At 43.4% G+C, this 15,433-nt stretch overlaps 1 protein-coding gene across 22 annotated transcripts in view; it reads left to right on the top strand.

The window, feature by feature from the left end:
- The first annotated feature begins 1,107 nt into the window (after nt 1–1,107).
- LOC106574775 (target of Nesh-SH3) overlaps nt 1,108–15,433 on the top strand; it is a 32,805-nt gene continuing 18,479 nt past the window's right edge. For 21 of the 22 annotated variants that reach the window (XM_045697983.1, XM_045697981.1, XM_014150846.2 and 18 more), the window contains exons 1-6: nt 1,187–1,373; nt 10,977–11,156; nt 13,109–13,177; nt 13,275–13,410; nt 14,368–14,558; nt 15,286–15,338. In XM_045697983.1, the coding sequence (XP_045553939.1) occupies nt 1,286–1,373; nt 10,977–11,156; nt 13,109–13,177; nt 13,275–13,410; nt 14,368–14,558; nt 15,286–15,338 (717 nt within the window). In that variant the 5' untranslated portion in view covers nt 1,187–1,285. Of the gene's footprint in view, nt 1,374–10,976; nt 11,157–13,108; nt 13,178–13,274; nt 13,411–14,367; nt 14,559–15,285; nt 15,339–15,433 lie in introns of all 22 variants that reach the window. The other variant, XM_014150827.2, reaches the window with a different exon arrangement.

The following is a 15,433-nucleotide window of genomic DNA, read 5'->3' as shown; positions in this document are numbered from 1 at the left end:
AAATGCCAGGGCTGATTTTTGGTCCCTGTCCGCCCCTCAGCTTGGGTGTTGACTTTGGTTACCTGCGTGTCAATGCTTGTTGGTCACTGTGTCTCTGGCAGGAATGGTCCAATGAGTACGAGGGGTTAACGTCTTTCCCTAGTTTCAACATTACATTTTTCCCTTAACAGCCTTTCTTTTTTTTTAAGTCAGAAGATGTGTGCTTTGGTTTCAGTTATTCATTCTTCTGGCGGTCAGTCAGTCACCCGTTAATTTGTCCATTGTGTAAAATCTGGATTTGGTGATTTAGTGGAGGGCAGCATGAATCATGAATACGCCTTTATTCAGTTCCTGTGGGATGGAGCAGGCAGGCGCTCTGTCTGGAACAACTGTCTCCACCAGTCCGTATCCTGTCGCATGTGATGGCACGTGTTGGTTGGATGGGGCTCCTAACTTAATCAGCTTGAAGGAAGTGTGTGGATACCCCTCTTATTCCCTTCCTCCATCCCCTCCTCCTTCTCTCCTCTGTACTACCGCCCCTCATACCTCCTCTATGTCAGGGGCTGGACTTCTTGGCGGGAGAGCATGGTCACTGCCTCCCAAAGAGCTCCAGTGGAGGTTGGATTTGGAGACCCGTTGGCGCTGCTCCACCCGTGTCCTTTGTGCTCAGAGAGAATGTACTGTGATGTTGTGTAGTGCGTTCCAAAAGCAAAGTGCTTAAAAACATGGTACTGGTTAGTCTGCACAGTGTGCACATGTTGGGCAGAGGTGGGGATGGGAGTGTGCTATACAAACTACACTGCATGAGTTTAACTTTAAGGCCATAGGTTAGGATGGAGCGAGGGTGCCACTCCTGTGCTCCTCCTGTGCCACCACCCTGTTTTGCCCACCACATTGGCGCCTCCTGGAATCTACATTGCAATAGCATTTGAGTTGAACAAAGGATAAATAAATAAATAATTAATATAAATAAAAAATAATAACACATAGGAGGAGGAGGGGAGGAGGAAGGGGAGAGGGAAACCGGGTGGGTGATACAAAAAAGAAGGGAGGGAAACAAATAGAGGGAAACATTTCAGGGAGATTCCACACATTTAGCCACCCACCTAGGAATAATGTGTTTGGGGTTGGGTTGTGACATCACCAGTCCCCTCCCACCCCCACCCCTCTCCTATCCTGCTAGTATAGATGCTTCGTGGTCCGGTGGTCCTCTCCACTCCACAGTGTTTCCACGGAGAGCTGCACAAGTCCTAAATTGAGCTGCTACCTTAGTGAAGTTGTCCAGTATCCCTGTCCAGAGAGCTCTATGGCAGGCACCATGCTCCTCAGAGTCTCTCTCCTGCTCCTCTCCGGATCCATTCTCCTCAACTGCATCCCTGCACAGAGGATTAGAGGCAAGTGCACAGATTGGCCGTTCTGTAAAGTCAGGTGTATTGAGTTTCTGGATAGTATGGGTTTTGTGTTACATGTTTTATGTATAGTTTTGAGCATGCATATTATGTTTTTGCCAATGCATGTGTGATGGAAAGTGTTTTGGTGTTGTTGATGCTTATCATTGTGCACAATGCAAATGTTTTGCTGACTTTGCATGTGTTCTCCTAATGCCATTCACATTGTATAGAAAGAAATAGCTTGCCAAAACCAAATTGCAATGTGTACACGAGTAGGGGTTTCATGGTCCAGCTGGTCCAGTTTGTAAAGTCCCATGAACTTATCGCAAAAGTATTGACCAAAATGTTTACGACATTGCATAATGTGTAGAGTTGTGCAGACTTGACTGCAGCGAAACCACAGTGTGAATGGTATCCTCATTAAAATAACAATCTAATATATGCCATTCAGCAGACGCTTTCATCCAAGTGATTTATTGACCATAAATGCAATGCATTTAGATTCAGGTGCAAAACCAATTGTATATCTGTCTTGCAACCTGTAGCTGTGCAAGATAAGAATTAGTTTGGCACAAAAACGGAATGAACAGCAGAAGTTTGGTTGTTACCAGTACATAGATTATGTTTCCTTGAATTTTGTTCTGATGCTTTTTGGTCTCACTGTAGAATTGTAATGTCTGATTGGAGCTTGGCTTGCCTCTTGTTAGAGATCATGTTCAGATGATGATGAACTGTTTGAGCTACAGGACGTTCAGCAGCGTACTGATTGTCCCATTAAACATATAGTAGTTATGCAATATGATACATTTAGTCTCCTAGAAATGAAAAGGGAAATGTCAGGCTAAAAACAACGGATGATCGATACACTGTATTAGTTCACATGCAAACACTCGCCAATATCCCAATTTTTTTTTAGCAACAGTGTGTATGTGAATAGTAAAACAACAAAAATTCATAGAAGTGAAGACGTTTTGTCAGTTCTCACTTGTAAAAAAGGCTATTTTAGGCTTAGGGGTTAGTTTTATGGTTAGAATTAGGGTTAGAATTAGGGTTAGGTTTAGGGTAAGGGTTTGGTTTAGGGTTAGGTAAAATAGGAATTTTAATGGGAATGAATTGTTGATGCCAAAAAAGTCCTCACAAGTATAGTAGGACATAGCTGTGTGTGTGTGTGTGTGTGTGTGTGTGTGTGTGTGTGTGTGTGTGTGTGTGTGTGTGTGTGTGTGTGTGTGTGTGTGTGTGTGTGTGTGTGTGTGTGTGTGTGTGTGTGTGTGTGTGTGTGTGTATGTATTTATCTCTGCCTGTTGGTTGTCTTGGGGTGTTTCTTGGACAGGTTCCCATGATTAAAAAGTTAATCTATGTGAGCGCCAATCTGTTTGTTGACTAGAAATCTTATCCTAATGATAACTTTGCTGCTGTCCAGTGGACTTCCCAGAGGATGTAGCCTTGTGATTGCGGTGTCCGGGGCGGTATCTATCAATGATACTCTAACACAGCTGGGAGGGGTTTGGTTAGGCTTGGGCCAACATCTCCCCTCTGCACACACCACAATCTCAGGCAGAGACGCTTCTTGTTAAACAATACATGTTGTAGAACATTCAAGTGTCCGCTTTGCTTTCCGCGCGGCGGTGTCTGCTTTCTGCACATTGTTGAGGTGTTACGTGTATATTCCTGAGTACATACATGTGCTTGCTTTGCTTTCCGTGCGGCGGGGGTGGTGGGGGTACATTGTAAACGGGAAACATGTGTGTACCTGAGTGTCTGAGCTCGGAGAATGTTGAAGCTGTGGTTGTGCCCCCAGCTCTTCACGCACGGTCATACTTCATTAGAGGAGATGAAAGAGAGACGGCTCAGAGTCTCACAACAAGCCACTCATCAGTTGTGCTACAGTGCTCGGTGCAAATATACCCTACCTTCAAGCTGTTTAACTACGGTCTCTCTGGTGAGGATGGGGGTGAAGAGGAGGGGCTGCTGTGCCCCACTACTGTAGCTGGATGAGGAGGGATGGGAAGCTCTACGAATGAAAGGGTGAAGTTGGACACATGCCAGATGGACACACAGTCAAAGAGAATACAGTAGGAGTGCATGTGTGGGTATTTCAACATGCGTCCATGCGTGTGCTTATACAGTATGTGCTGCCAGTGAAAGCCCCTGCAGTTATGGAGTGAATCAACAGCTGTAGACCGTTGAGATCAAGTCCATCTAAATGTGACTGGACAATATATGCTATATGAACCCAGAGAAGCTATGAGGGACGATTTATGTTCCATATAGCCATGAGGTAAAATGCTCCTGGAGAATCGATTTAGAAAAGTAGTGTCTGGAGATTTAGGGGACTTTTGTTACAGACGTCTGTGTCATTTTAATTAAGAAGGTACAGGTATGCTCAATTTGGGAGAAATGGGAGGACCATGTTCCACAACAGAATGTACTGTAAGGGTTTCACGGTTTGGTTTGAGTGACGTTTGTTCCTTATTCAATATACAAAACAAACAAACACAACGATATGGGATATTGCTGGAAGAGAAGTTGTTTATGACTAACATATCTCAAAGTCTGCCAAAGGATTAGATGCTAGCTAGACTTTTTCCCTCAGCGCAATACCCTGAAGGCTGGCTGTTATTCACTTTAAGGGTCATGTAACCAAACCAACTGTTTTCACTTGTGATCAGCCTCACACTGAGTTCTGCTCTTGGGTCAATCAGCTGCAGTTGGAATGCCTTCAACTGTGAAACAGCACATCCGTGCCAAGAAACCAGCATGCATGATTACACATGTCTTAAGTGTGAACCTTCCATGCTTTCCCACCATTTGAGAAGGCAACAGGATGCCAATGCCAATCTGTAGAACAAACAACCCAAAGATAGCTTAAGAGACTGAAGACGGACACTGATGATCGCACACAATCTGTCTCCTGAAGACTCACAGTTGGCCAAATCAAACATGCCTGCTGCTAATGCTTAAAAATCTATTTTTTTTCTAGACGACTTAGTTACTGGGAATTCTTAATATCAACGATGCCTCTCTATCATACGAACTCAATGCATTTCATGCACACTTTGACAACAACAACATTGTGCCGGGTGTGAGGGCCGGGTGTGAGGGCCGTCACCGTCTCAGAGGATTGGGTGATCTCGCTCTCTGAGGCCGACATAAGAAAGGTCTTTAACCCGAAAGGCCGCGGGGCCCAACGGAATTCCAGGGCGCGTTCTCAGAGCATGCGCAGAACAGCTGGCTGGCATATTCACTGTAATTATCAACCTCTCCTTGTTCCAGTCTGTAATCCCCACATGTTTTAAGATGACCACCATCATTCCTGTTCTCAAGAATTCTAAGGCTTCATGCCACAATGACTACCACCCTGTAGAACTCCCTTCTGTAATCTTGAAGTGCTTTGAGAGGCTGGTTATGGCACACATCAACTCCACCATCGCAGACACCCTAGACATAGTCCAATTTGCATACCACCCCAACAGATCCATAGATGACACAATCTCAATTGCTCTCCACACTGCCCTCACCCACCTAGACAAGAGGAATACCTATGTGTGAATGCTGTTCATTGACTACAGCTCAGTGTTCAACACCTAAGCTCGTCACCAAGCGTAGGACTCTGGGTCTGAACTTCTCCCTCTGCAACTGTATGCTGGACTTCCTGACGGGCCGACCCCAGGTGGTGAGGGTAGGCAACATCACCTCCGTCATGCTGACCCTCAACACGAGGGCCCCACATGGGTGTGTGCTTAGTCCCCTCCTTTACTCCCTGTTCACCCATGACTGCGTGGCCACGCACGACTCCAACACCATCATCAAGTTTGCTGATGAGACGTCTGTGGTAGGCCTGATCACCGGCGACAATGAGTCAGCCTACAGGGAGGAGGTCAGTGACCTGGCTGTGTGGTGCCAGAGCAACAACCTCTACCTCAAGACCGAGGAGCTGATCGTGGACTACAGGAAATGGAGGGGGCGAGCACACCCCCATCCACTTCGACGGGGCTGCAGCGGAGCAGGTCGAGAGCTTCAAGTTCCTCTGTGTCCCAATCACTAAAGACTTAAAATGGTCCAAAGACACGCGCACAGTCGTGAGGAATGCGCGACAGCACCTCTTCCTCCTCAGGAGGTTGAAAAAGTTTGGCATGGGCACTCAAATCCTCAAAAGTTCTACATCTGTACCATTGAGAGCATCTTGACTGGCTGCATCACTGCCTGGTATGGCAGTAGCACCGCCCTCGATCGCATAGCGCTACAGAGGGTGGTGCGGGAAGCCCAGTACCTCACTGGGACCAAGCTCTCTGCCATACAGGACATCTATATCAGGCGGTGTGAAAGGATGGCCTGGGAAATCATTAACCTCTCTGGGGTATGTGGGACACACTATTCAACAGCCAGTGAAATAGCAGGGCGGCAAATTCAAAACAACAAAAATCTCATAATTCAAATTTCTCAAACATACAACTATTATATCCCATTTTAAAGATACACTTCTCGTTGTCCGATTTCAAAAAGGCTTTACGGCAAAAGCATAACATTAGATTATGTTAGGACAGCACCTATACAAGAAAAACCACACAGCCATTTTCCAAGCAAGGAGAGGCGTCACAAAAAATAGAAATACAGCTAAAATTAATCACTAACCTTTGATGATCTTCATCAGATGGCACACATAGGACTTCATGTTACACAATACATGTATGTTTTGCTTGATAAAGTTCATATTTATATCCAAAAAACCCATTTTACATTGGCGTGTAATGTTCAGAAAAGTTTTGCCTCCCAAAACATCCGGTGAATGAGCACATCAATTTACAGAAATACTCATCATAAACGTTGATAAAATATTAAACTGTTATTCAAAGAATTATAGATACACCTCTCCTTAATGCAACCGCTGTGTCAGATTTCAAAAAAACTTTACAGCGAAATCACACTTTGCAATAATCTGAGTACAGCGTTCAGACACGAAACCAAACCCGCCATTTTGTGGAGTCAACAAAACTCAGAAATAATATTATAAATATTCACTTACCCTTTATGCTCTTCATCAGAATGCACTCCCAGGAATCCCAGGTCCACAATAAATGTTTGTTTTGTTCGATAAAGTCCATCATTTATGTCCAAATACCTCCTTTTTGTTCGTGCGTTCAGTCCACCCCTCCAAATGCAGAAAACGCACACAAATGTCACGACGAAAAGTTTAAAAAAGTTGTATTTACGTTCGTAGAAATATGTCAAACGATGTATAGCATCAATCTTTAGGACGTTTTTAACATAAATCTTCAGTAATATTCCAACCGAACAATTCCAATGTCTTCAGAAAAGAAAAGGAACACAGCTAACGCTCACGTGAGTGCGTGCCTCTGAGCCCATGACATTTTGTCACTCATCAACTTCCAGGCCCTCTTGTTCGCTCCATATTCACAGTAGAAGCATGAAACAACATTCTAAAGACTGTTGACATCTAGTGGAAGCCTTAGGTAGTTCAAAATGAACCCTAAGTCACTGTATACTCTATAGGCTATCACTTGAAAAACTACAAACCTCAGATTTCCACACTTCCTGGTTGGATTCTTCTCAGGTTTTTGCCTGCCATGTGAGTTCTGTTATACTCACAGACATCATTCATACAGTTTTAGAAACTTCAGAGTGTTTTCTATCCAAATCTACTAATAATATGCATATCCTACCTTCTGAGCCTGAGTAGCAGGCAGTTTAATTTGGGCATGCCTTTCATCCAGATGTCAAAATACTGCCCCCTACCCTAGAGAAGTTAAAGACTCCAACCAACCAAGCCATAGACTATCCTCTCTGCTTCCGCACGGCAAGCGGTACCGGTGCATTAAGTCTGACACCAACAGGATCTTGAACAGCTTCTATCACCAAGCAATAAGACTGATAAATAGCTAACCAAATAGCTACAAGGAATTTCTGAGTTAACCTTGTATCTTTACTGACCTTTTATCTCTATGCATACTCACACACCCATTCACTCCATAATCTGCTCACTCACGCATAATATGCACATACATTTATACAGACTCTACACACACGCACAAGCTGTTGCTACTCTGTTTATTATATTTCCTAATGCTTAGTCACCTTACCCCTGTACATATCTACCTCCATCACACCAGTATCCCTGCACATTGTAAATACAGTACAGTACTGGAACTGACCCTGTATATAAGTATGCTTACTTACTTACTGTGTTCTTCATATTTATTGTGTGCTTTTTCTAGTATTACATTGTTATTGATTATTGCATTGTTGTTTGCAAGCAAAGCATTTCACTGTTCTTGTGCATGTGACATTAAACATGTAAAACTTGAAACATTAGTCAAGAGCAGGATAACTTTATTGACAACAGAACACAACATAGCTAACAAGCTTTCCAGCATGAGGGGGCTATTTTCTATGCAGGTTGGCATTTATTGGTATGACTCATTTAATGGAGGCAGCTCTGCAGAGTGGTCACTACACTCACACTCTTAGAAAAAAGGAGAACCCTTTTTGGTTCCATATATATCCCTTTTGGGTATGTAGAACCCTCTGTAGAAGGGTTCTACATATAACCCAAAAGAGTTCTACCTGGAAGCAAAAAGGGTTATTCAAAGGGTTCTCCTGTGGGTACAGCCGAAGAACCCTTAAAGGTTCTAGATAGACAAAAGGTGCTAAGAGTGTAGCTGGCATACTCACAAAGTCATAAAATCTGATTTGAAACCTTACCCTAACATTAACCCTAACCTTAACCCCACACTGGTCGCTCAAGTAAAAGTTTTGAGATTATGCTGCGGGACATAGAGGTAATTTGTGGTTTAGTACGGTACCCTTATGCCTAACCCTAACCTTAAACTAAGACCCCCCCCCAAAATAATCTAATTTTCCCCCATTCATTTTTACAATATAGCTAAATTATGACTTTGCAGCTGCACTCTTAGGAAAAAAAAGGTGCTATCTAGATCCCAAAAGGGTTCTTCGACTGTCACGATAGGAGAACCATTTTTTGTTCCATGCAGAACCCTTTTGGTTCCAGGTAGAACCTTTTGGAGTTCCATGTAGAACCATTTCCACAGAGGGAACCCAAAAGAGCTACATAGAACCAAAAAGGGCTCTCCTATGGGGACACCCAAATAATCCTTTTGGAACCCTTTTTTCTAAGGGTGTGGCGGAAATCTCTCAGTTCTGCCTCCAGGGCAAGATTGATGACAATAAACGTCAACCTGCATTTTTGATGAGTATGCCTTTCCATAAGCTTTAGTATACATTTATTGGTATTATGTAACATAATAATGTCTTCCACATTCTCCCCTTGTAGCTAGAATCACTCTTCATCTGTATGTCTCCACAACGGGTGAAGTGGTCATCTGGTCCTCTATAAACACAGGAAAACACATTACAGTCCTTGTAAGTCTAGGGTGTCTTTAATAAAACCTTATGGATTTGCAGCTATGAAGCCAGAGACTGAAAACATCCTTCTTGTTAAATTAAAGGGAGTCAGCAATAACATGACAGGAGTCTTGAGGTAAGCAGAGGTTATGTCACGTTGCCAGGGGAGATACGTTTATTAATGACAGTTAGAATCAAAGGCGCCACTAGAAATATGATCTTCGAAAGCAGAAACATGACAAGCAAAACATCCTTTCCCCCCTCCAATTATATTCCAAACAATTCAAGATTACTCTTTGGGGTTAAACGGAGAAGAGAAATTAATTCAAGATTACTCTTTGGGGTTAAGCGGAGAAGAGAAATGGACACAAGTATCCATGTAAACAGTTAATTCACTCACACTGTGTAAAAAGTTGCACAATGTTGTTCTGATTCAGCAAACCCAGTGGTCTTTTAAATTCTTCCAAACCAATAGTTCCTGGCAACTTCCGCAAAACCACCACACAAATATGGTTGTTTGTTTGTTTTACACTTCCTTATGAGGTTCTACAGCTTCACCATCAAGAGCATCCTGACCGGTTGCATCACTGCCTGGTATGGCAACTGCTCGGCATCTGACCGCAAGGCGCTACAGAGGGTAGTGCGAACGGCCCAGTACATCACTGGGACCAAGCTTCCTGCCATCCAGGACCTTTATAATAGGTGGTGTCAGAGGAAAACCCATAAAATTGTCAGAGACTCCAGTCACCCAAGTTATAGACTGTTTTCTCTGCTACTGCACGGCAAGCAGCGCCAAGTCTAGGACCAAAAGGCTCCTCAACAGCTTCTACCCCCAAGCCATAAGACTGCTGAACAATTCATAAAATCGCCACCGGACAATTTACATTGACCCCCCCCTTTGTACACTGCCGCTACTCGCTGTTTGTTTGTTACCTATGCATAGTCACTTCGCCCCCACCTACATGTGCAGATTACCTCAACTAGCCTGTATCCCGCACACTGACTTGGTACCAGTGCCACCTGTATATAACCTCGTTATTGTTATTCTTATTGTATTACTTTTTATTTTGGTCTACCCCTGTAAATATTTTCTTCTTCTTGAACTGCACTGTTGGTTAAGGGCTTGTAAGTAAGCATTTCACGGTAAAGTCTACACTTGTTCTATTCGGCGTATGTGACAAATAAAGTTTGATTTGATTGAAGAGGTTTGTGGGTCATCGATAATGAATGCGCCAATATTATATCCAAGGTTCATCCCAAGTTTGCTCTGTGAATGGGAGTGATTGGGTTATCGTTAAAACCTAATTAATGCTCTGAGTGATGATTAGGGTTAGCTGGAGTGCCAGAACGCTTGCCTTGCCTCTTGCCTGCATGGGCATTAAAACGGCGGCTGTTGATTGATGTGTGTGACGACAAAAAACTGCCATAACATCCTTTTCCGAACACCATCTAGAGCCCCTTTATGTGGCATTTTAAGCCTGCTTTTCATTAGCATTTAAACAGCCTCTTTAACCCAGCAGCTGAATCAGTCAAGTTCCTGCATGGTGGGAAATGGGAACCTGGTGGACAAGGGAAAGCCTTTTCCAAAGCTAAAGAGCCTTATTACCAGATTTAAATGAGATCCATTACTAATGTTTAGGACATTTCCCAGACAGCTATTTAGCCTCTGTTCTTTAATAATGACTTTTCTGAACTCTTTGGACCTCAACCTTCAAAAGTTACATCCTCCATTGCATTTCACCTTCTAATTTGACCTCTCCTGTGCTTACGCACTCCCTCAAGCCTGACGATGTCAGTGGGTTTAAAGTACTTTGGTTTTATCCTAATAGTCCAATGTTATGACTGATGGGGGAATCAAGTATCCCATCTCCTGTATGCGTTCAGGGTAATATTGGCTGCAGTTGAAGAGTACTGCAGTCTGTTTCCTGAAAACCACAAACACAATCCTATTTGATTAATCCCTTGGGTACCTGGGGAGAGGCTGATGTTTATCTTGCAATTACCCCTAAATTAATCTGTGTCCAGAAGTTTCTTAAATGCAGCACTTATAGATGCAATTCACAAATGCTCTGCACAGTATTTGCAATCTGCTCATGTTCATGTGAGGTGATGAAGGTTAGCTGTGATGGAATGCACTAGCATCTTTAGGTGCAATGCCTCACAGTTCAACTAATCATAACCACAATGCAATTCAACTGTATTATTCTACTTGTTGGCCTTTAACAGTGAGAAGACAGAACATGAAGGTTCGCATCAACGCTACGGGCGACACCATCGTGATGAAGTTTGTCCGGCCCAACCCTGACACCAAGCTGGAGGGCTACATCCTGGGCTATGGCAGCAGCATGTTCTCTAAACAGTTCATCCAGCTGCCTGAGAACGGAGAGCCTTACGAGACTGAGATAGGTAAGACCAGTCTATGGTAAGACCACACTCACGCGCACACACTAACCTATTGACTTTAAGGTATTCATCAGATAGTCATAACATAACAGTGTATATTGTGACTCCAACATACGTCAGTAGATAACCCAGGGGAGAAACCGTTCCTCTGAGAAACCTAGCAACCTGTCTTTGTAGAGCACAGAGATTCTCCAAACAGGGTGAAAAGGGCAGGAGTTACACTAAGCGCACCACAGTGTTTACTTTCCTCTTTAAAACCCTTTCCTGCAGCTCAATGGGTTCCATTCATCATCAACCACAGCCTCTCATGAGATACTTTCAACATCCCAGCATCCCAGCCCACTACGGCACCTTAGCAGGGCACCACAGGGTCAGTGGAAGACTACCTTACAGCTTGTGTAGAACATCTATTGAGCGTGAAACCACATGCTTATGTTAGAATTCGAATGATACGCTGTTACTTATTTTTCTTGATACTCCCACTCACTAAAATCACTTGAGTTAAAGTAAACATTGGAGTGCTTTCATAATTAAATCAAACAAATACGGTTCCTTTATTGCTGTTTTGTGTTGATCTGTTTGGATTGCATGACAGGCACGAAATGAGAGCAGGTCAGGAACAGGTTTTCTCTTGTCGTATGAAAAGGTCTCAATGGCCATTGGCTATGAAGTGTTAGAGTAGAAGGAACCAGAGACTAAAGAGAATGGAACAAGTCCCTTGGCTGGCTCCCCAATCAGTGAAAGGAGCGCTGTTTGTTCAATGCGGAACAGCTTTTTAGCCACTTTTCCTTGAGCCCTTTCACCTGTGTGAGAGACAACAGAAGTGATCAAACATCATTTCTCACTGGTACAAGCTGTGACCTTCCACGTACAAAAACAACGACGACAAAGAGCCGAGTTAAATTGGTCTCAGGTGCCCCTCCAGAACACCTGATGGAAGTACCTCATCATGAGAGAGCCCAGAGGGATCCAACGAGAGAGCAGAGGGTAGACAGAACCTTCCCAGGAATAATGACACACGTACTAGTCCAATAGGATATGGTTGTGTTACTGTGACTCTCTGGGATCCTCTTCTGTGCTGACTCTTAACTTATTTAAAGTGTTTCCCCACACCCAAAAGTTTGCTTTATTTTAAGCAACCAAGTGACTATCATTTGTCCAATGCCCCACCCTTAACATTGTGCCAGCTTCGATCTATGCCAACCTGCTCCTGGCATGCCAGCTCAAGTACTCTGGCTTCTATGTTAATCCATTGAACACCAGGACCTAGTCAGGCCCTTAGTGCTCCACCCTTCACATCCTGTCTATTTTGTTCTGTACAGTTATTCATTAATGAGCTTGCCATTCTCATGCAATAGAAACACAATATTTTTGGATCACTGTTTTTATAGCACATTGAGTCCAAGCGACCAGATGTTAACAGTGTTCCAGATTCATACTCATATTTCACCGCTCCTAGCTAGCCTCAGACATTGTTTGCATTTGGACGAGTATTATAACAATAGACAACTGTTAGATTGTGGGTGGATAATATAAACCCCTTAGAGAATTTACTGTAAGAATTTGTTCTTAACTGACTTGCCTAGTTAAATCAAGGTATGTATTAACGTTTCTGCAGGTTGGACAACGTTCCATTGTTCCGAGGAGTTCAAGCAACTCAATTGCATTTCAATTTACCATCCGAACGACTGTTTGTTTTCATCTGTTGTGCTTGAAGTCAAGCTCTTTCATCTGTGTATCTGTTCTGTTTCTGTTTACGCCTGATTTGAATAGTTTCAGTCCATCTCCCTAACACCAGAGACCTGGCTGGGTAGTGACTCACCAAGTGTCAGCAGGACACTTTCTTCCCAAACCCTTCTTTCACTGCCCAGGAAAATATTTCCCCCCTTCTGGTATATTCCTTTTTCCATGACAGGGAAATCAATGTGACAACGTTTTATTTTTAAACTTTTCAGACGCTGAACCCAAGTATCTTGTTGCTGTCCAGCCAATCCCGAGCAACGACGTAAAGAAACAATGCACAGGTACATGCGGCAGTCTGTCTACGCATCTAAAAGGTTAAATCAGGTCATCAAATCTGTTGCAAATATAGTGTATTACCCTTGACCTTTGTCCTCACAGGAAAGGTCAACCTGGAGAAGCCACTCCACCTGGTGATTGGCTCCGTCACCCCAACCTCTGTGCTGCTGTCCTGGGGAACCTTCCTGAAGACGCCCTACGAAGCAGGCAACATCATGAACGACTGTTTGGAAGACGGGTGAGTTATACCCTACCGCACCGCCAGCCAGGCATCTGGTTCCAGTTCCATGTTGCATTTTTCAGGCCAAAGCTTCCACAGAAACAGCCTCACTCAGCTCAAAATGGATGACAGGTGAACACAGTTACACACTGTTAAGGCATTCAGACTATCTGGTTTTCACAAAAGAGAAGGATCTAGTTGAAATCAGGTGCACACAGAGATCTGAATACCAGGCTGTTATTGCTAGCTATGTATAAAGATTACATACTGTATGAAGGCTTGACTAGATTTAAACTCATACCGTGCATTCAATGTACTGTGCCGTTGAACCTTGGAGGATTTATGACGCATAACAGTTATGTAGAGAAACGTTGAGGAAGTGTGCCATTTATTTTCTATGGAAAATGGAGCATGGGAATGGACCGAGATCTTTTCCAACGCAGGTGTGTGCAGGAGTTGACTGAGAATACATGGACTGTACTGCTGGGACACAAACACACTTTTCCATCACTCGATTTATGCTCCACCTTAAATACATTCGAGAATTTCCCCCACTCCGTAAGTTGGAGGAGTCGTTGGAAATCTCGACCTAAGTTCCAGCTGAGAGTTCCCACTTCTATCTGGTGGCTTATTAAAAGCTAATATCAGTTCCTTCTGTTTACGGCTTGGCTACTGCCGGCAGCGCTACCCAGAAAGACAGTCCCTGAGGGCATGAAAAGGGATCGGTTGACACTGACGAGATGACCGGAGATACCGGAGCCAGAATTAACGATAGCTATGGTTCATCAGACCACAGCCGTAGAGCTGGAATAGCCACCCATACTGTATAATGTGGAGCACGCCTGCTGTGCTTTGTTGGTCGATGAGAAAAGAAGGCAGAATTTTCCAAAGGTTAGAGTTTGCCATAAAGATGCACAGCTACTGTACAAGAATCAGCATGTTGTTTACTGTGCCTTGTTTGTCCCTCCCATGCAGACACTACACCGTCCGCTACAGGGAGAGGAACAGGAAGTGGATCTACCAGACCTGCCCCACCAGCGACACTGTGATTGACAACCTGAAGCCCAACACCCCATATGAGTTTGGGGTCCGCTCCAACAAAGACGAACGCAGCGGAATCTGGAGCAAGCCTGTCATTCACAAAACCAACATGGGCGCAGGGTTGGGTAGGTTACTTTCTACATGTAATAGTTACTAGTTACCTCTCAACATTGTAATCAGTAATGCAACTTTTGAATTACCCAAACTCAGTAATGTAATCTAATTACTTTCAGTTTCTTTTGGATTACTTTCCCCTTAAGAAGCATTAGAAGAAGACAAAAACGATCCATCAAACACATTATTTGTGTCATCAAAGTGGTCTCTGACTTCTGGTCAGACTTGCTCAAGTGGAACAAATGTAAAAACTTACCGGCTTCTTTTCAATGCTGAATTGAATGCCATCGAGAAAACAGAAAGGTGTCATAATGTATTTATTTTTGAGCAAACATCCTTTCTGAATTTAAAAGTAATCCAAGAAGTAGTCATCTAGTTTTTAAAACGTATCTGTAATCTGATGACAATATTTCAGCTGGTAATGTAACTGATTACATTGACAGTTTATTTTTTTGGTAATCAGATTACATGTAATCAGTTACTTCCCAAACCTGCATGGGCGGTATGTACATCATACTTAGGAAAATGAAAATCAGAGAGTTCAGGCAGTACCTCCTCGTTTTATTTTTGAAGAAGTCTGTAAGAAATCTTTGTGGCTCAAGAACAAAGAATAAAACATCCATATCATGTGAGCCATTTTGTGCTTTATTGTTCCTACTTGCCAGACTTTCAAATGATGACCTACCGACACTCTCTTCTCAGAATAGCAGTTGTTTACATCTTCTTCATGTTTTGCAGACAAAAGCGTCCAGAAACCCTACAAGCACCGGACCCCTATTGTGAAGCCAGTGGTATGTGCTGTGTTTGTTGGCCATACAGCATAAGAACCTATGACCTACAGGACTCTCAGTCTCTGCATTAAATCGCTTCCACAGGCATACGTATT

The sequence above is a fragment of the Salmo salar genome, chromosome ssa16 (assembly GCF_905237065.1).
Source record: "Salmo salar chromosome ssa16, Ssal_v3.1, whole genome shotgun sequence".
Classification (NCBI taxonomy): domain Eukaryota; kingdom Metazoa; phylum Chordata; class Actinopteri; order Salmoniformes; family Salmonidae; genus Salmo; species Salmo salar.
This window is presented reverse-complemented; position numbering and strand designations above follow the sequence as displayed.